At 46.9% G+C, this 21,365-nt stretch overlaps 1 protein-coding gene across 2 annotated transcripts in view; it reads right to left on the bottom strand.

The window, feature by feature from the left end:
• Positions 1-21,365, bottom strand: part of LOC138497449 (transcription initiation factor TFIID subunit 4B-like) — a 927,656-nt gene that overhangs the window by 343,727 nt on the left and 562,564 nt on the right. For both annotated transcript variants that reach the window (XM_069620942.1, XM_069620943.1), the window contains one exon: positions 17,663-17,788. In XM_069620942.1, coding sequence (XP_069477043.1) covers positions 17,663-17,788 — 126 coding nt within the window. The remainder of the gene's footprint in view (positions 1-17,662; positions 17,789-21,365) is intronic.

Here is a 21,365-nt window from a genome sequence, read left to right as displayed (position 1 = left end):
AAAGTGAGGAGAGCCACCAGATTGGCGAAAAGTACAATTCACAATATTGGAACAAAAAAGCCACTGCCGTGAAAAAAGAAGAGTACACAATTTGGTGAAGGGACATTGCTACATTATGTACCACGCTGATGTAGAACAGATGCTTACAGTACTATGTACTAGATGAGCAAGAGAATTTTGGATGCTTGTTAGAACATTCAATCCATCAAAAAACTCCCTGCAGAACGATGTTGGTGAGGAGAAAATGGATCGAGCACTTCACAGTGCTCTTTAAACAAAAAAAAGTGGAAAAGACTGCAAAAGTCTGTCCCTCACTCCCGTGGGCAATTCCCTTTGACAAAGAACTAATATTGAACTAAATCCAAAAATGTAATACCTCAAGGGCCCAGGACCTGATGGCATTACCAACGCCGACCTAAAAAAACATCCAGAGGAATGGAAAGAATTCATCTACGAGGTCGTGAAGAAATGCACTAGCTCTAGTTCAATCTCGAATTCCTGGAAGCAATCAACGGTTGTGCCTATATTTAAAAAGGGCTCGAAAGATAACCCAAAGAATTATAGGCCAATCGCTCTGCTACATGTTATAGGTAAAATCTTGGGGTCGCTGGTACTAGACATCTTCAAGGCCTGGGTAAAGCGAACAGGAAGTGTTGACCCTTTTCAAACAGGATTTGTTAAAGAAGTGGGGACAACAGCAAACATCTTAATGTTAAGTGCTCTAAAGGGGAACGCTTTGGAAGGCAAACCGAAGATCCATCTTGCCTTTGTTGACCTGGTCCGGGCTTTCGAACAGGTCAGCCGTGAATTCCTATGGCATAAACTGTCCTCCTTAAGTTGCGCCTCCCCCGCCCCCCAAAATCCTAGAACCAATCAAAGCACTCCACACAGGAACGACAATGAGGGTCCGTCTAAATGATAAAGGCCTATTATCTATGGAGATCAAAACATCCAGAGGAGTGAAGCAAGGGTGTGCCCTAGCCCCAACTCCCTATAACACTTACTTGGCAGACCTCCGACACAACGAGACATATCAGACCATTTCCACCAAAAATAGGAGGAGTAAAAATAGCTAGACTTCTGTACGCCAATGACTTGATCCTGGTGGACCAGACCACCAATGGTTTACAGCGGCAACTAAATAGTCTCTCAAGAAAGCACAATGGAGAGTCGAGGGAGTACCCATAGAGCATGTCAATGACTTCAAATACCTTGGTGTCACACTAAGCAATAGCAGAGTAGAAGCACCCATGCAGTTGGTCCTTTGGCAAAAGAAATAAACTGGCAACACAAACATGGGCAATATACAGGAAATGTGGCCGATTTTCAATCATCCCAGCTGTAAACTTCTACAAGATGAAAAATGAAAGTAATTCCATCGCTAACTTTTGGTATCGCTAATTTATGGTATGGAAGCTTTACCACTTATGTCAGAGAAAATTTAGCCGAAATTAGAGGGGAATTATTGACCAAGATTCTTGGACTTGCCCCAGTCAACGCCGGTGACCATGATTCGAAGAGAATTAAGTGTCATGACCACTGCTTCCAAGGAGTCAGGAGCAGCCCAACGCCCTTGGAAGCAGGCTCATGACATTCATTGCAGACGCCAGCAAGTCCCTTTAGGGACCTTTTGGGCCTTGTCCTGGCACCGGTGGTGCCAGGCTCATTGTGGGGACTGGTCCCGGCACAAGAAGCGCCGGGCTCATAGCAAATACAGAAGTGCTTGGGTGGACCTACCTGTAGCAGACCATGCTGCTTCCTTACCGACAAGATGATGTCTTCATCCTCTTCTGGCAGGAACTACTTTTCCTCTGGGTGGGGCTGGCACCACTCCCTAGGACTGGAACTCTTCTAGAAACCGGAACTCTTTTTCTTACCTGGGCGAGGCTGTGGAAGAAGACGCCTAAGCACTCCTGTGCACTATTTAAACCACACCCGATTGGTGCAACGTGCTTCGCGTTATTCTGCATCAGCAGCAGGACGCTCACCGTGTCAGCTCCAGGGAATCTTCCATTCCGGCTCCTGTGAACGCGAAATCTCCGGATTTACCTGATGAGAATCCAATCTTCAGTCTTCAGCAGCATCTGCAAAACAACAAAAACACAGATTAGCAAAGTCAAGGTCAGCGCTTCAACTTACCCGATCCACCGGAGTGTTTAAGGTATTTGCTGCATTCTTACTCCACCATCGAACCCTGCAAAGACAAAAGAACATTGGTTAGTAACGTTCTGTTTCTGAACGGCTTACCTGTGCGACGTATGCTCCAAAGTCAGCTCGCACCGCACTCCGCCGCCTGCAAGGCAAAAGAGACATTAAGGTGCGTTTAAAGGCCTAGAACAGACTTCCTACTTACGTGCCTTCATATGCTCCATCATCTTGTTCGCTCTTCGGCACAAACCTGGGCATCATCTCCGGCGCCTTCATCATTCTCCATCTGAAAGGGAAAGACATTAAGGTGCGCATTAAAGTACTGTGGCATTCATTCTACTTACGTGCCTCCACGAACTTTGGCATTCTTTCGCCATCATTTCTTCTCAGTGAACCCTGCAGAAAAGGGACGTTAAGAGACATTAAGGACTTTGATATATGCAAAATACACTCGTGCAATTAACGGCGGCATCGCTCTCTACTTACCCTCTGCAATCAAGAGGCTGATCCCAAATCCAGTGAAGTAACTGGACCCAGAGCCCCTGCACAAGACGCAGGATGGAGAGCCCGGCATTCACCTATTTAAGGTGAGCACAGTTAGCAACCGAGTACCACGGGAGGAGAGAGTGTGGGGGTAGAGACTTCATCCAACCTTCCAGCTACTAATCCCCTGATTTTTCCACTTGTAGACATCTCACCCTCCAAGTCAAGCTTTCGGTGAGAAGGGGGCCAAACCAGGGAGCCAAACGAACCCTACGCCTAACATTGAAGACGGTTTCACCGCCCAGCCAAGACCCGCGCCTCCGAGGGAACCAGGTGAGCGTTACATTAAGCCTGCTTTCACTGCAAGCAGTGGTTGAACGAAACAAACTGATGACTCATCGGAAGTTCTGGCAACCAGTTCGACCAACGATCTTCAAAATTATTAAAAAAAGAATTTGAGTGCGGAACAAACTCAACATCGAGGTTATGGTCAACTAAAAACCAGAGAACTCTCACTCAGATTGGCTACACCAAAATGGATCTTGTTGAAAATCCAACAAAGGTTGCCAAAAAGCTGGACGAACTGGATTGGATTGCTACCAACGACAAGGCATCTGCATATAAAGTGACTAACGATTGGCCTACAAATTCAAAAAAATTAAACCAACTCTTGGGTATGCGCAAAGATTAGCAAGCAGAACACATAGGTGCACATTTTTAAGAGCACGTTTAAATCTACTTCCAACCAATGAAGTTCGGGCATGCAAGAACCTAGAGCAAGTGGAAACACTACGGCATCGCCTACTATCATGCCCCGACCTGAATACAAGAACCACCATCTACTTGGGCCATGTTTTTCTGGACTGGCGAGTATATGAAGCGGAGGCTAGGAGCAACCGCTTGATGTGTGGGGAACAAATCTCAAAAACAGTTGTGGTGGCAAACTTTTCAGAATATCCACCTTGTACAAGAGAAAAGTACTTTATCCTAAATGATAAAAAGCTGAATTCATGGTAAGCAACAAGGGCCATGAAAGTTAGAACTTGACGAAAGTAAGGGACGGAACAGACTCTCTCAATGATGGAAGGACGAATTAGAGAAGTGACATTTGATGTGTTTTAACCTTGTAAAAATTGTAAAACCATTTAAGCAAGAATAAAAAATAAAAATACAAAAACAATATAGACTTCACAGGATGGAGCAAGGAGAGTTTCAGCGACGTTCCCCCTTAGCAGGCAACAACAGGCAATCTTCCAGTTACGGTCACAGAAGCAGCTCCAAGACAGGTTGTCCTGATGCTAGGAAGTGGACATTTCAGGAGGAGACTTCTGGTACACACTGGTGAGCACCAAAGTTCCAGGTTTGAACATAAAATGGGGAAATCTCTGGCAAGGTAGCCCTCGAGGGAGCTTGCCATTCCACCGTTAAGTTCAGGGACACTCCTGAAGGTGGTTGGGGCCTGCAACCTCGAGTAGGCATTGAGACTAGTTGGTCACACTAGACCAAGGGCTGAAGCACTGACCAGGGTCTTCTGAGATCTTTCAAAGGTGCAGGGATTCACCGGGCCAGTGACTCGAGAGGAGGCTGGTCCACTGCAGAATTCGTTCACTGGTCGTCATAGGATTCTTGGCTCCAATGTAGATCTGAAGAAGGACTGCAAGAGGAGTCCTTGTATCCAGATTCGAAGCTGGAAGGAAGTTAAAGCCCACCAATGGAAAGGATAAGCCTCATACAAACAGCCAGTAGTTTTACAATCCGTGAAAACTATTAGTTTCACATCCACCCAGAAGCAGACTCCCAGATCCCTTCCTTTCGTATGGACACACACACACAAAAAACACACACACACACACACACACACACACACACACACACACACACACAAGCTTTCCTGGGCAAGTGCATGACTGTATATGTGATTTCCTGACATGTGAGGGCAGGAAGAAGGCCAAACTACAATATGGCCAAAATACAAGCCAAGCGAATAATCTTGTAGCACAGCCATCATAGGGTGGTTTCTGCCGTCAGTACAATAAAAAAAAATCAAAATGTTACTGCTGCTGACAGCTTGTCAGGCATATATAAAAAAGGTGACCAAAAACCGGAAAGATTAAAAGTTATTGTGATTCCAAGCATCCCTACTGCACTGTAAGGTGCTATGTGCAATTGCCAAAATACAAGGCTTGCAAAGAATGTTTCTCAGTACCGACAGTCTGAAGGATTAGTCAGTTTCCTCATAGTAATGATCGAATGCAAGGGATGTGAGGCTGAAGGCTTTACTTCCCTTCAAAAAGTTAGGACAGGTTTTAAAAATGAAATTTAAAATATCAGCACATGTGTCCCATTGAAAACAATGGAGGGAAAGTTGCAAAAGAAAATCTTGAACACCTCCCTTCTCTCTCCACGCTCACTACTACAAACTCTACTAGTACTAAGACTAGCTCTTACTCCCGCTACCTCCACTTACAACTACCACCTCCTCGCTCTATTACTACACTCCCTCCTCACTCCCACACACGACTCCACAGAAACCCCCTCTCAACCTCTACACTAGTTCCGCACTCAGTTCCTCTAGTATCTCAGACATTCTCCTCCACCTCCTGTCATCAACCCAGCTGCAACCCACGTTAAACTGTTCCCACACTTATCGCTTTAATAAAAGAAAACTCAGAGGGGTGCGACGGGGAGGCTGGGAGTATTCTTCCAAAAATGCTTTGGTACTTCATCTACCCAGCAACAGACTTTCAGGCAAACCCCCCAGCCCCACCACGACACCTCCCCATACACACATTCACACACCCCTCGCATGAAAATGCCACCACTTTCCTTGCAAAAGGGATTTCCACATAAGGCCTTTCCTGTCCGTCGAAGGCCGCCAAAGAACAATATAGCCATAAAGCAATCAAGCAAAGCCTTGTGGCACGGCCATTTTAGGTTGCTAGCCACCTATATTTACCATTTGCAATAAATGCAAATGTGCACGGTTAAATTGAACCCAAGAACGGGAAATATATAATAGCTGCTGCTAGCATGTCTTGGGTGCATTTTCAAAGTAACAGCAAGCTATTATATAAAAAGTTATAAGCATCCTAACTGCACTTCACTGTAAGGTGATGTGTGCAATTGTAATAATACACAAATGCACAAAAAGAATCTTAGGGAATAGTCACTTACCCTATCGGAATGAGCAGAATAACTAAGGGAAATAAAGCAGGCGGCTTTACTTTCTTCCAGAAAGTGAGGACAAGAATCAAAACAAGCAAAAACACAAAGGTGCTGCATAGAAATCTGTGCAGGGAAAGTTGCAAAAAGAAAGTCTTTCTCAACAAGTCAGTCACTTAGACACAAACATTTCATCACCGTGCAGGGATGGCCAACAGGACCAAACACAGGATAACTCAACAATGCACACCACTCAACACGACCTTACACTGTACCTGAAAGAGGCAATTTAGGCAAGAACATGTAAAATAAAGGTTTATTTACAGCCTACCATGAAGATGAATCAAAGAGGGTAGTCAAGAAGCACAAAGAAGTTAAGCTAAAACAAACCAAGAGTCGTCATATGTTATGCCTTTGATGAGGGTTTTGAAATGGTTGCCCGTTTTCCACACATTGGAGTGGTGGGGAAAGCGCATTATCGGTCGATAAATTTATGTTGTGAGGAGTAAAAGATGGCAGTATGTCTCAGCCCAATGATTTGCTACAACTAGTAAACCAAAATTAAATATTTCAAGCTGGCTTGATAACGAGGAGTGACGGCTCATTCATGCTCCTTTATGGTGGCAATATTTTTGGACTGGCTATCTGGGACACAGAAAGAATACGAAAGACTGCATTAGCTCCTTTGATGCAAACAACCCAGATTCAGCCAAAATGACAATGGCAATAGCCAGGTTCCCGATTAAAACAAACCATTCTTTGCTACCCAGAGAGTGAAAAAAGCTATGGCTGAAAGAGGGCCACCAAACTACTGGCACAGTAAAAGGCTGAGAATCCCATCCATTTACCACTTCACTGCAGAGGTTTGTGGAGCCTACAAGGAATCCTTATGGAAACTTAGAATAAACATACTTGCGCTGAGCAATTAAGGGGTTAATCTCATGCCCTGCAAACCCACTCACTACACATAATTGTAACTAACAGCAGAAGTTCAGAGACAAGTATGAAGCATTCATGGGTAACCTACACCTGTAACAGCTCACCATTACGCACACTAAAAATAAAAATACACCACACACATCATATAATTATGGTGGCTCTGCTGCCTCATCATGAAGGAGGGGGGAGTTCCGGACCGCTCACGGAAAGGACCTCACTAAAGTATGGAATCAAACATATATGCTACTTGCCAACCATTGTAGACTGGTAGAGGTGGGGAAGCAACAGGAGCGGGGGAGCCAGTCTGAACCCCCCCGAAGTGGAAGGGAAAAGAGACCTCCGGCCCCGATGCACTGGACGCCCTGCACCACCAACAGCAATGGAGTACCCTCCTTTTACAAGGGCCAGGTTCACCCTGTCCAGACTTGGATTACGAAGGAGCAGGAGGAAGTGCTGAGATGGACCACAAGCTTTACAGGTCAACCAACCCGATGCCAGAATACCTCAGCCTCATCCCCCACCGGTGTGCCGCTGACGACTGATACCTGCAGGGAAACAACCAACCGACCGACCACGCAACACCATGGGGAAAGATAAGATCAAGTAGTCCGGTCTACAATGCAAGATAGACCAATACACAGTGGGGGCCTCTCAACCACCAGTGTCATGCGCCAACAGACTGGGAGACATGGAAGTGGCGTCACAAGACTCCCAAATCTCGCTCCAACATAACGAGGGCTTTTATAGGTGACTAAATCCTCAATGGAAAAAAAAATAGATGGCCACTCAACTGAAGTGACCTTTCTCTTGCAATACATGCAAAACATGAGTTCAAGAGACGGGGAGGCACAGCAACGCATTTCGGACTCGGAGGATGCCATTAAGAAGGTGGAAAAATAACTCGCTATGGTCATGCAGAAGCTCACGCAACTTGAAAACAGGGGGGAGGACAGTGGACAGTGAGGGAAGAGCCAAGTTGAACAATATCCGCATCCTGGGAGTACCAGAAAAAGAAGGACCCAACATGGAGCTCTACCTGGAGCAGTGGTTAACGGAACTCTTTGCCCAAAAGAAGCTTTCCAAATTCTTCTCAGTGGAAAGGGCACACTGAATGCTGGCGGGTCGTCCTGTCCCCGGGGCACCTCCTCGCACAATAATGGCACGCCTGTTGAACTACCAAGACCGGGACTCCCTGCTGCAAATGGCGCAAGCCGCTGGCTCTATAACCTACAAAGGTTATCGAATCGTGTTTTTCCCGGACTATACTAAGGAGGTCCAAAAAACCTGTCAATCCTTCGAGTCCGTTAAAAGAAAGTTGCATTCACTTGGTGTAAAGTACGCGCTCTTCTTCTCGGCGCAGCTTAAGGTCCACTACAAAGGAACTGTGCACCTCTTTCACAACCCGAAGGAGGCATGGACGTGGCTTGAAACACAAGTCTTGTCACTGCCAGAACACCGAATGCCGAAAAGGACGACCCGGAGGGGAACCAAGTTCGGGTCAGGTCCCAGCAATAATAGATCCACAAGCAATTGAGCAAGAGGCTCCCATGGAATGGACGCCCGGCCAACGGATGACCTGGTGCCCATCAACGCTGAACAGCACCTTTGCAAGCGGCACAGGAACAGACTACCACAGCGGCTATGGGATCAGTGGCACTGACTCACATGACCTGCTGCTGCATCACCCCGCAACCAGTTGACAGTTTTATTTCGCACCCAGTTGGTGCAGAGTTAGGGCAACAGGTGCTTCGAGTTTGGGTGGAGTATGGGGAGGGAAGGAGGGACATTGACAGCCACTGTTGGCATGATTGGGGTTTTTATAAGGTTAAGAAGGTACGCAGGACGCAAGGGCTCGGGGCGGGGATGACTCACACTGGGAAAGGTCGGTGGATGAAGGGGGTGAAACTGAAGAAAGAGGTAACACCTGAGCAGTAATGCGATTCCCTTGGGATGATGGCTCATGAGGGGAAGATCACTGTGATTACCTGGAACGTGAATGGGTTGTGTTCCAGGATTAAGAGGAGGCTAGTTCTGCAATTTCTAAACAGGCTCTCCCCTGACATTGTCTTTCTCACAGACTCATTTAGCAGGGACTGAATGCAGATTCTTCCTCAGATCCAATTATAAGGTGGCTTTCCACGCAGGCTTTTCCCGGGGCTCTAGGGGAACACATGCTGCTGCACAAGAGGGTCCCATTCCAACTGATGGAATGGGAGAGCTGACCCAAGGGGACGCTATGTCTTAGCCAAGGGCAGACTAGGGGGGCGACATTCTGCGAATGGTAGCGGTCTACTACCCCTCCCAGCCCCCCACTCTCCGCGGATCTCCCGACAGAGCTGCAGAGGCTCATGCTTCAGTGTCAGGCTGATACTTCGGGGTGATTTCAATGAGGTGATGTGATGGATCGAGGCCTAGATAGGTCATATGTGGGCTCTATAAACCCGGCAACCAGCACTAAATTACACTCCTTCACTGAAGCCCTGGGGTGGGTCGACACGTGGAGGTGGCGACATCCCACAGAGAGGGGCTACTCCTCCTCTGGGGTACACTCCTCAATGTCACGGATTGACTACTTCGTCGTCCCGGCACACATGACGCATTGACTGCTGTCGGACAAATATCTGGCCAGAGGGATCTCTGACCACTCCCGCCTGATCCTGGAGCTAAAAAGCAGGAGGGAAAAATCCAAAAGGGAATTGACGCCTCAACACCCATTACCTAGGGGACCGCTAATTCATGGAAGACCTTGCAGCTAAGACCAAAGAATATTTTGAGGTAAACACAGGGTCGGTAGAGAGTCCATTCACTCTCTGGGAAGGATATAAAGCCACATTACAGAGGGAAGCCCCATCAATGGTGGCAGCCAAACAAAGGCAACATGTGGAGGATGTGGAGCTGGCTGAGAAGAAAGTACACCTCGCGGAGGCAGAATTTCTCGCCTCTGGGGCGCAGAAGGCCAAATGTGTGCTAATCACAGCACAATAGGCACTTCACAATATCGCACTAGATAATGCTAAAGAAGCTCACCTGGCTAGACGGAGCCAAATCCACGAAATTGGGGATAAAAGGAGGTAAAATGCTGGCCTGGCTAGAAAGGAGGGACGGAGGGAAGGAGGGACGGAGGCTCAAGGCACGTCCGCACCCTACGGGACACCCAGGGAGAGGAAATAACCCGCGATACAGATATAGCCGAGGCCTTCACGGAATATTAAGAAGCACTATATAGCGTGGGGGAAGCGGACCATGACACTGGGGACCCGGAGATACTGAACCGAGACTCTCCGACCAACAAGCTTCCAGACTGGAGGCTGATATCGGAGGAGGAGGTTGCCGCAGCAGTGGCACAGCTACAGACCAGGAATGCACCGGGCCCCCACGGATTTCCAAAAGAGGTCTGGAAGCGTCTGGATGAGAAAGTAGGTGGCCACATATTGCCTCTTCCCACAATTTAAACGAGACGGGGCCCTCCCATCAGATCTTAAAACAGCAAATATAGTGGTCCTCCCGAAGCCTGGCAAGCCCCCAAAAAACTGCGCCTCATATCGGCCTATATCCCTAATAAACAGGAAGGCCAAAGTCCTGGCCCGAGTCTTAGCCAATCGCCTAATGCAGGTGATCGGCTCGCTGATACACCCGGACCAGTGCGGGTTCATGCTGTCAAAGTCCATGAGAATGAACATACGTCGAGTGCCTAGCAGCCGAAATACCCGATGAACTGGCACTCCTCGCCATAGACTGTGAAAAGGCGTTAGATTCCGTGAGATGGGAATCGCTCTGGAAAATAATGCAAAGAATGGGTTTCGGCGAAAATTTCCTGGCTTGGGTCGTCTGGCTATTGTATACCTCCCCCATAGCTGCGGTAAGGGTGAATGGTGTCACGTCCCGAACCTTCACACTTGAAAGAGGCACGCGGCAGGGATGCCCCTTCTCACCACTGCTTTTTGTTCTTGCGATAGAACCCCTAGCAATACAGCTCTGAGAAAGCCCAAACTGGGTGGGATTTAAATGGCTGGGGGGTGGGGTGAGATGGGTGGAGAAGTTAGAGTATCACTATATGCGGACGACCTCTTAATATATATGAGCAATCCCAAGAACTCATGCACAGTAGTGACAGGAATACCAGAAATTCTCTGGGCTCAAAATAAACTGGCAACAATCTGTCCTATTCCCAATACAGGGTGAGATGACATGGCTCCCCCGTGAGTACCCACACACAGTGGCAGCAACAGGCTTTCAATACTTGGAAATCCATTTTACCCCACAACTAGAAGACTACATCCCGCTCAATCTGACCCCTGTGATGAAAAAGTTTGCATCAGACACCATACACTAGCAATCTCTCCCACTGACCCTATCGGGCAAGGCAGCCCTGTTTAAGATGCTATCCCTGTGTTAGGAGATTCAGTGTTTAACATACAGAACATTATCTCCTCACCGTGGTTACAATAGAACTGTTATTATTGCTAAGGGTTCTAGTGTGCTGGTGGAGAAGAGAAGGCTGTCTGAATGAGGACAGTTGCAAGCCTCCTGCTGGGGGTCGTCATGTGTACAGCTTAACCTTTTATCCCAATAAAGGTTTCATGTTGTAACCAGTAAAATGTCAGCTGTTTGTGCGTGGATGCTGACATAACATTTGGCGACGAGGTCTAAGAGGAGCGGACTCCTGCTGACGGCTCCGGCGCGACTGAGACCCTCTGCAGCTGTGGAGCAGTACCACCAGCGCTCATTGTCAGTCGTGCTCTCCAGTGCCACAGTGTGTGCTCGCATCCCTGAGGGAGCCAGAGAGAGGCTGTCGGCGGTGCCCAGGACTGAAGGAGCCAGCGAGCGCTTGTCGGGAATACATGCGAGGTGAGCAGATCAGTCTGGGAGTGTTTACGGGTGGCACTCTACGTGGATGGTGTACTTTGGATTTACGAGTGGCGTTTACCCATGATTGAAGTCTGTTTGGACGGTGCACTTTGCATTGGGAAACTGGGTAACACATGCAAGGGCGGCGGCTCGCGCCATCGGACAGCTGTGATGTTTACCTTTGAATAAGCCCCCGCGCTCAGCACCGTTTCCCCGCGCTGCCACTGTGAGCAAACCAAGCGGTCGCCTCTGCGTGGCCTGGTATCCACGGAGTGACGCCATCACGTCCCGGAAAAGGGGACCTAAGGACGTGGCGGCCATCTTGTTTGGTTTCACCATTTCCATGGTGATTCGACCCGTAGTCGGGCCTGGCATCCACGGAGTGACGCCATCACGTCCCGGAAAAGAGGATCCAAGGACGTGGCGGCCATCTTGTTTAGCTTCACCGTTTCCATGGTGATTCTGCCTGCAGTCGGGAGTCGGGAGCGGTCCGGTTCCCTGTTCTGGAGGGAGCAAGCAGCCGCCATCGGACAACAGGCTGATTGGAGGTGGCAACGGCTCCCACAGGGCATATAGTGGCTCTTTGGCAATCCCATTCGACGGAGAGACTTTTGGTGAGACTTTTGAAGTTTTTGGTGAATGAGTGGACACTGCTGAGCACGAGCTGTTGGAGTTGCCGAGTACAGTTTTCACATACCCTCTGCATCACACATTGTGGGCATATCATGGCGAACGTTCCTGCGCCTGTATTTTTCCTTCCCACACTAGGAGAGCCCAGGGTGCGGTGGGTAGATTGGAAAGAGGGATTCAACAAGTATGCCTTGGCAGTGTTTGGTGCTAATTACTCTAATGAGCGCAAGGAGGCATTGCTGTTTCATTGTTTGGGAACTGCAGGGCAGGAAGTTTTGAAGAGATTGCCAGAACCTTCTGACTTGTTGGAAGCGGGTCCCTTTGAGAAAACTTTAGCGAAGTTAGATAGATACTATAGAGTGGAGGAGAAAATCATACTGGAGAGATATAAATTTGCCACGAGGGAGCAGAAGAGTGGTGAAAGCATTGAGGATTTTGTGACGGCTCTGAGGGGTTTGGCAGTGAAATGCAAATGTACTCACTGTCAAGATGAGCATCTTAGAGACCAATTAATGATAAAGTGTTCCAATGACGGTATTAGGAAGGAACTGTGGAAGGAGAGGAACCTCACTTTAGATTGAGCAATTGAGATAGCGAAGATGGTGGAACACACTGACAAGTGTATTAAAGTGCTTCAGATGGATACCAGTAACATTGTGCGGCCCAAGTCGGAGGAGAGGAAGGGGCAATACACAAGTTGTCAAAAGTAGTTCAGCGACAGAACACAGGAAACCCAAGGCGTTCCATGCAGTATGGGAAGAGAATGGAGGAAAACAGGCCAGCAGCTGGCAGAGGATGGCGACAAGGGGTTGCCATAAAAGATAGCAGAGGAATGTCCAGAGAACTAAGTTCCTTTAAGACAGCTAAGGATTCTGGGACTCCAAGGGGTTTTCCAGGGAGACGTTGTTTTAGATGTGGAAGCCTATCACATATAGCGTCTGATAAGGAATGTTTTGCCATACATATCATATGCAACGAGTGGAGTGAGAGGTCACGTTGCCCGATGCTGTAAGAGCTTCTATGCAGGGTCGTACCATGTGCATGAAATAAGTGCGAGTTACAAAGACGATTCACTTGGTGATGATGGGAGAGGTGGTGTTCGCAGTGAATGCCATCAATGGTAGGGTGAAGAAGCAGAAGCCATATGCTGAGGTTGCAATTCGTGGAGTGCATGTACACATGCTGATGGATAGCGGGGCTGACTACACGTTGATAAGTGTGGAAGAATGGAAAGATAAGTTTAATTGTTGCACCTTGTGGGAGAATACTGTTAGAGCAAATGCTTACGGTGATGTTCCCATAGACATTATAGGGTGCTTTGAAGCTGAGTTACAATTTAAGGATAGAAAGTCCACAGGCTATGTATGTTAGGAGAAAAGGGAGGGAGTTGCTATCATGGAGTGATCAGGCCAAATTGAAGATAAGACTTGAGGCAAGTCATCCAGAGCAAGTGCTATCTGTGGGGGGTGGAGATGCCACAGAGGTGCGAACCGATTCACCTGGGAAATTGGAGTGTTTGAGAGATTTTGTTCATGTGATTCGCCTTACGGCTTTTATCAGGCCAATTGGCTTATTTAGGCGCGTGCGTATGCCGTTTGGGCTAGTCTCAGCGGCAAGTGTGTTTCAAGGTATTATGCACAGATTACTGGGAGGAGAGAAAGGAGTGATGTGTTAACAGGATGATGTGTTGGTGTGTGGGAGTGATGAGAAGGAACACGATTATCGCTTGAGGAGAGTGCTAGCCATATTGAAGGAGGCAGGACTCACGATTGCCATGGAGAAATGTACTTTCAAGGCGAACAAAGTGGTTTACCTGGGCCACGAGATCACAGGTGAAGGGGTTAAGCCCAAAGAGGAAGCCATTGAGGCTATAAAGAGAATGGAGGAGCCCAAATCTAAAGGTGACATACTGTCATTTTTGGGACTGGTTGAGTTCTACAGTAAATTTATTAGAGGATTATCAGAAATGTCAAGAAACATGAGATTACTTACCCGCAAGGGATTAGCCTTTAAGTGGGATGAGCATTGTAAGAAAGAATTCAAGATTAATAAGGCGGCCGTTGTCAAGGCCTCCATTTTGAAGATATTTGAAGAGGGCAAGCCTACTTTGCTATTTGTTGATGCCAGCGATTATGGTGTTGGTGCAGTGCTCATGCAAGAGGATCATGCAGGTTTACATATCGTGGCATTTGCATCCAGAACTTTGAAGGGACCTGAATCTAGATATTCTGTTGTTGAGAAGGAGGCCCTAGCATGTGTGTGGGGAGTTGAGAAGTTTAAAATGTTTTTGTGGGGGAGGAAATTCACCATCTGCACTGACCATAAACCCCTAGTGGGGATTTTCACAAAAGGTGGTTTGGAGGGAGTGTCGAGGCGCATTAAGAAATGGGTCACGGCGTCACAGGGTCTACAGTATACCATGCTCCACGTAAAAGGGGAGGTTAATGTGGTTGCAGATGCTTTGTCTAGATCTGTTCAGAGAGAAGTGTTGAGTGATGATTGTGATGAGCACGTCAAGGGAGAGTGAAGAAATATTCCAGGTACATGAAACACTAAGGAATGATGATTGGGACACTGCCTGTAGTGAAGACTTTGCCTATCAAGAGTTACTTACACTGGTTGTGGAAGGCAAAATAAGGACTTACAAAGGGGAGATGAGTGGTTTTGCCAAGGTAAAAGAAGAGCTATGGGCTCAGGATGGCTATTTGTACAAATGACACCAGATGGTTGTTCCAGTTGGCATGAGGAGACTAGTTCTAGATTTGGCTCATGTTGGACATTTAGGGCTTGCCAGAACGAAGGGGTTGGTAAGATCCGAATTTTGGTGGCCTGGAGTTGACAAGGACACAGAGGAAAGAGTCAAAGATTGCGTGGAGTGTGTGGAGGGGAACAAGGGGATCACGGTGCAGAAAGTCCCCATGATAGTGAGAGAGTGTCCTCGGGTCCCTTGGGATGAAATTGCGTTGGATCTTCTTGGCCCATTTAACATTGGTGGTGGAAGGGATAGCTACTTGTTAGTGGTTATGGACTTGTTGTCGAAATGGCCAGAAGTTTGTGTACTTAAAGACATTTCTAGCAGTGGCATAATGAAATTTATGGAACAATTGTTCTGGAGAGAAGGTTCCCTAGGAAGTGTTTGTCTGACAATGGGTCCCAACTCGTTTCTCAAGAATTCAGAGAATTTTTGGATAAGCATGGAATAGAACTTATAAATACCTCTCTGTATCACCCCCAGACTAATGGATGTGTTGAAAGGTTCAACAGGACTTTAATGGAAGCTATCAGGATTGCGGTAGCTACTGGAGGAGATTGGGTAAGAACGGTAATGGAACGAACTTTCCAGTATAGGTTATCTCCTCACAGTGTCACAGGTGTGACTCCGTTTGAAATGTTGAGAGGCAGAAAGCCAAATACCCACTTGTGTTCAGGATGGATGGAGAAATCGAGAATGGTTGGTGTGAATATGGAGGTTGTGAAAAGAAAAATACTTGAGTCTGGTGCCAAATTCAAGGAGAGGTATGATCAGAAAAATTGTTGCAGAAAACTCAAGGTTGGAGAGGGTGAATGGATTAAAATTAAGCTTCCTACCAAAGTTCGCAAGGGAGCTTCCTTGTTTTCTGAACCCAAACAAGTCATGAAGGACTTGGGCTCATCAGTGTTAGTCAAGGGAGGAGGAATTTGGAACAAAGAAAGGGTGGCTATAGTCAGTCAACCTAGAGGAGGTGAGAGGATGTTCAAGGGATAAGGAGGAGTTTACCAGATTTACTTCTCATTGCAGCACCTCCCTCCCAGTTGCATGCAGTGATTTCTGATTTATTCATTGTGGGTTGTTGTCATGAAGATTTTTTTTTTTTTTATGCTTCTCTATGTTTCCGTTTTTCACAGGTTTTAACTCATGGGTTTTACCCACACTGTTTCTTGTTCAGGTTTAAGGAGGAGAGGTGTTAGGAGATTCGGTGTTTAACATACAGAACATTATCTTCCTCACTGTGGTTACAATAGAACTGTTATTATTGCTAAGGGTTCTAGTGTGCTGGTGGAGACAAGAAGGCTGTCTGAAGGAGGACAGTTGCAAGCCTCCTGCTGGGGGTCGTCATATGTGTACAGCTTAACCTTTTATCCCAATAAAGGTTTCATGTTGTAACCAGTAAATGTCAGCTGTTTGTGCGTGGATTGCTGACATGGCTCCCCCGGGAGTACCCACACACAGTGGCCGCAGTAGGACACCCAGGCAAGCCCTATACAGGGGGAACTATACCTTGACACGCTATCTGGACTCATGAGACACACCTGCCAGGTCTGGGCAGAGGCGCACCAGGGCAGGGTGGAGCCGGCAGCCAACCCTGGTGCAGCCCACATGGCATAATGCACTCCTGGAGGAAATATTGAAGGTGGGGTACCTGGAGAGCTGGGCGGCGGGTGGGATTGACACACTGGCATATATCAAAGGTCGGGACACCCCGGTTGTTTGGGGGCTTACAGTTGGAACACGGCCTGGTAATGGGTGAAGGGTTCAGACACAGACAAATATCCCACGCTATTGCAGACCAATTCCCCACCCCAGAGGATATTCCAAACAGCTCCCCGCTCGAGGCAAACTTATTTACTACAAACATCCCAACCAAGGTTTCATCCACCTTATATCCGGTGCTCACAGCATTTGGGGCTTCAGTACTTACCAACCTGCAAAGGAAATGGGAACAAAACCTGGGTCGAATGGAGCGATAGGAGTGGACAGAGGCGTTAATGTCCCCGAGGGAGGTGGGGATAGCGGCACGGTTGCAGTTGATACAATTTAAAATACTCCATAGGGAATACTACACCCGCACAATGCGCACCGGAGTCTCAGATGCGGTAGGGACAGAGGTGAGGTACCTTTTACCACACAATATGGGAATGCCCGCAAATCATGACCTGCTGGGCAAAGTGTACGGGGAAGCTGTCTGCTATAACGAGAGCCCTGATCCCCCTGGAACCGAAACTGGCAATACTGGGAATATGGGAGGATGCAAACCTCAAACACGATAAGACCTTCGTGGCAGTAGCCCTGGGTCTGGTCAAAAGACTGATTGCAGCTGCCTGGGGCTCAGCGGAACGCCCAAGACTAAACCAGTGGTTGGTAGAAATGGATCGCTGCATGGCCTTTGAAAGAAGGATCTACAGAGCTAGGGTATGCCTGGCAAATTCACGAGGATCTGGGCGAACTGGGAAGACCAGGTCTAGAAAATGGGAATAAGAGGAAGCCAGATCTCCGACAATTCCCTCTCCAGCTCCAGCCCCCCCCACAGATACATCTTACAGACAACTTGGAAGGTGACGCCCTCGTGTCACCACGATAAATACGCATGAACTTAATTCACCTTGCGCAACTGTACCTTGTTATGTGTCATGTACTGTTTACTCTGTTAAAATAATAAACAGAAACAGATTGGTTAAAAAAAAAAATGGTTACCTTTGCTGCTCTTAGTAGCATTTCCCGCTCTTCTTCATTCTTGCGACGTTTTTCCAAATGGTCTAGTTGCTCTAGAAATTTCAGCTGTGATCTGGTATCGCTAGACTGAATGTATCTATCACTGCCCTAGGAAAAAAGACATTTAAAGTCACAATATCGCCGGTTTTGAAAGAGACAAAATCAAATTACACCTCAGTTTCAAATCTATAATCTCCAAGAGCTGCAACACATTTAACTAGAAACAATGTACAGAATAAAACCAGGGATCAGTAAAATGCACCACTATTTACAAAATGCAGCTCCACATTTTAAAGAAATACATGAAAGTTTTCAAATAAACTAAATCATAAAAAATAAAAAATGCAACGGGTGTAATCTCAAACATAGACCTGTAGCACAACACATGCCACCAAAACAAAGCCTAGGAAAAACCCTGCACTGCCCACCCACTAACTCATTCTTCAGTTTTAGCTTCACCAGGGGTGCATGCCATGTAACCGCATTGGTAATCCAATGTACCTTTCTGGTAGTCACTGGGGTACCAACATATTTTAAGATTGCTCTCTGCCATTTTGTCTTTCAAGGCTTCCTTTCCTCTAGGGAACCAGGAGGAAGCCTTAAAAACAGCTTTTATGCTCATGTGGGTTCTGCGCCCACATGGCAGGCCCCATTTTTCTTTTTTACAGGTTTAGGCCAGTATTAGTCCCTGGGCTGAGTGGCAATTATAGTATTTGCGTGGTGTAGAGGCAGTGTGAACACTGAACTAGGAGGCATGGGTTGTGGTGCTGGGGAAGCATCAAACAGTGTCCACGTGGAGGCAGCAGAACTACCAGGCGAGAAGGTAAGGCAGTGCAGGTTAGGAGGAGAGACCGGATTGACTGTAGGTAGGAAGCAGACCGGTCTGGGCAAAGCCAGTAGTAAGCAGGGCAGGGTTGAGTGTGGCCAGTTTGACGGGTCAGAAGGAGGACGTGGACACCGATTCTCCATCTCAATGATGTTTTTATTAAATTAGTGAAGAAATGGCAATCTTTCCCTATGCTAGGGGATTCCCTATCTAACACAATTAACTAAGGTGTCGCCAGTGAGAGTACAAATTAAATTACAATCAGCCCATCATCCAAACTAAATTATCCTAACCCTATCAATATTATAAAAAAAATAAAACAGGAGAATGTCTCCCTTCTCCTGAATACTGGAGTTTCGAGAGAGTTCACGTCATCAATTGATCCCCAAGTAGTTCCTGATAAACTTATTTTTGTTATCAATTCATATAGTTCCCTTACGTTTCTATTTGACCTCTGATGCCTCGCTCTTATATCTATCCTCATTGTTCTTTCCTTTTCTCACTTGTATTCATCTTTCTATTCTACTAAGGTAACTTTACCCGCTGATAGGGGGCCTCCCCTCTGGATATCTGGCCTTTAAAATACAACAGAGTTTCTTGTTCCCTTTTGGTTAGACATGTCCTCTCTTTCCAATTTCTCTTCAAGTTTTCCACTTAACAATCCTCTTCTTTAGTTAGACCTTGGTACAAGCAGGTTTTATGCTGAATATTGCATTTGTGATGTACTCCATCTTTTATCTTGTATGAGAAGATTTTCTTCTTGACTGTTCGAGTATGAATACTTCTATGATACCTAATCACTTCCTTCAATCTCAAGGTTCTCATCTGTGACGAGTACAAGTGTTCAAATTCTGATTCTCTTTCCCTTCATTCAATCTCCATGACTTATTTCGGTTGAGATCAGTAAGAGTGTTCCAATAATGATTCTCTTTCACTTCCTTCAATATTAATACCTTATCTCGTGCAGGACAAGTATGAAAGTTCCAATAATGATTTTTGGCCTGGACCTCCTGTGTTCCCCGTTATCAGTCGTATTCAGGGAGCATGTCACTGGGTTTATGGTTTGGATGGCACTGTCTCTCTGGTTCGTCAAATGCTTCCTGCGACTTCTTGATTGCTTTACTTTCACTTTGCTGCCCACACAAATTCCCGGCTTCTCACTCACCAGTATCTTGAGCTTTGTTATATAGAGCGGTATCAGTGTTATTTTCAGGACCTCTGGTCTAACCAGTGGTCGAAGGGTATGAAAAGAAGTAGAAGAAATATGTTCCCTGCTGGCCTGACCCCGTTCCCCACAAACCCCACCACCACACCCCCCTCCGACACATAATCTAAACCCCCAAACAAACACACCTTCTCTTTATGGGAATGTTCAGTGCAGTGCAAGCTTCAACTTCTTCCTAAACTTTTAAATTAAAAGGAAACCATTCCAGACGGTTTCTTTTTAAAATAAAAGTATAGGAACGATGAAACTTAAAAAGTATTAGGAGCACCGCTCCCGACCGCTCCCGCCCACTTCGACCTCTGGGTCTACCACAGTTTGGTTGTGGTTACACCTCCTTAGGGAGATTCATCATGATAATGCTTCATCCCCTCTCCTAGTGAAACCTCCAGCACTTTTGCTTGACTTCTGGACCTTTTTCTTTAATCTTGAGTCAGTGAAGCCTTTTCCCCACTCATTGACTCTTATGGGCTTTGTCTTTTGGAACTATTCTTTGTATTGTACTTATCCTATGGAGTCTATTTTCCTCCATAAACTCTTAAAGGCATCTGTATTTTACTATTTTAGCACACAGCTCCTTAGATGCAGTGTTGCTGGGGACCCTTACGGTCCTCCTTTGAGATTCTTTTTTTTTATCCTAGCGTAACTACAGTTCTTAACACTCCTAAAACTTTATAGTTGAGAGATGGCACGGCCCCCTTTTATGGAGTGCCTAAGGGATATCTAGTATCCACCTTCTCTCTGCTCCTGTGACTTTATTCACAGACAATGTCCTAGTTATGGCTGGTGGCAGTGGACGTGTCCTACCAACCATTGTGTGATTTTTCTAATGCAGGCTATGTTCATAGCCCTGGTAGTGCACAACTGGGGCACCCAAGTACCAACTTCGGGCCTCCCTTCTTTTTTCACCATTACTAGCATGGTCGTCCTGCGTCAGCCCTTCTTTACCATTCTGGGACGGGACCAATTTTGTGCGTTTTGCCTTTGGCGGGAACCCTTGGGTGTCCCCGCCTAGGCTCCAGAGCGTCTGGGCAGGTGGGAAGTGGGGGAGGAGTTTTCCCCAACCTTGTACTTTGTCTGCCAGAGAGCCTGAATGGAACCAACTCCCACTGGGGGTCTGGCTGTGCTAATTTGACAGCCAAACGCCCCTTTCTGTAAACTGCTAAGGAAGGTTGCAGAGGAGCAATTGCTGGAATTGTATAAAAAGGTGAGGCTCCTGGAGTGAAAAGCAAGTCGACCACTGGAAGCTGAAGTAACCGAAGAAGATTACCAGAGGCGTCTGCAGACCCTTTGCCACATCCTGAAGCAACCACTGCTGTCCTGAGACGGTTTTCTGTGCGACAGGAACTCCGTATAGGACTCCTTCCCTTTAACTGGTGGGAACAACCAGTCCCAAGACGAATGTTGATATAAGCTATCTCCCGAGGTTCTGTGAGTTTCCAGAGCTAAGGATCCCAAATACCAAGGGAACTGCTACCCATTTCGAGTGCATCGCTGTGGAAAGGCGGAATCCCCCTAAGTCTCTGCTTAGCCTTTAAGGACACTCCAAAGACCCAATCCAACTCGTCCAGACCCCATCAGTGCCTGGGACGGCAAGAACTGAATATTGACCAGGCGAATTAAGTCCTTTGTTGGTG

Source organism: Ambystoma mexicanum, chromosome 5q (assembly GCF_040938575.1).
Source record: "Ambystoma mexicanum isolate Mex_15411 chromosome 5q, UKY_AmexF1_1, whole genome shotgun sequence".
Lineage (NCBI taxonomy): Eukaryota > Metazoa > Chordata > Amphibia > Caudata > Ambystomatidae > Ambystoma > Ambystoma mexicanum.
This window is presented reverse-complemented; position numbering and strand designations above follow the sequence as displayed.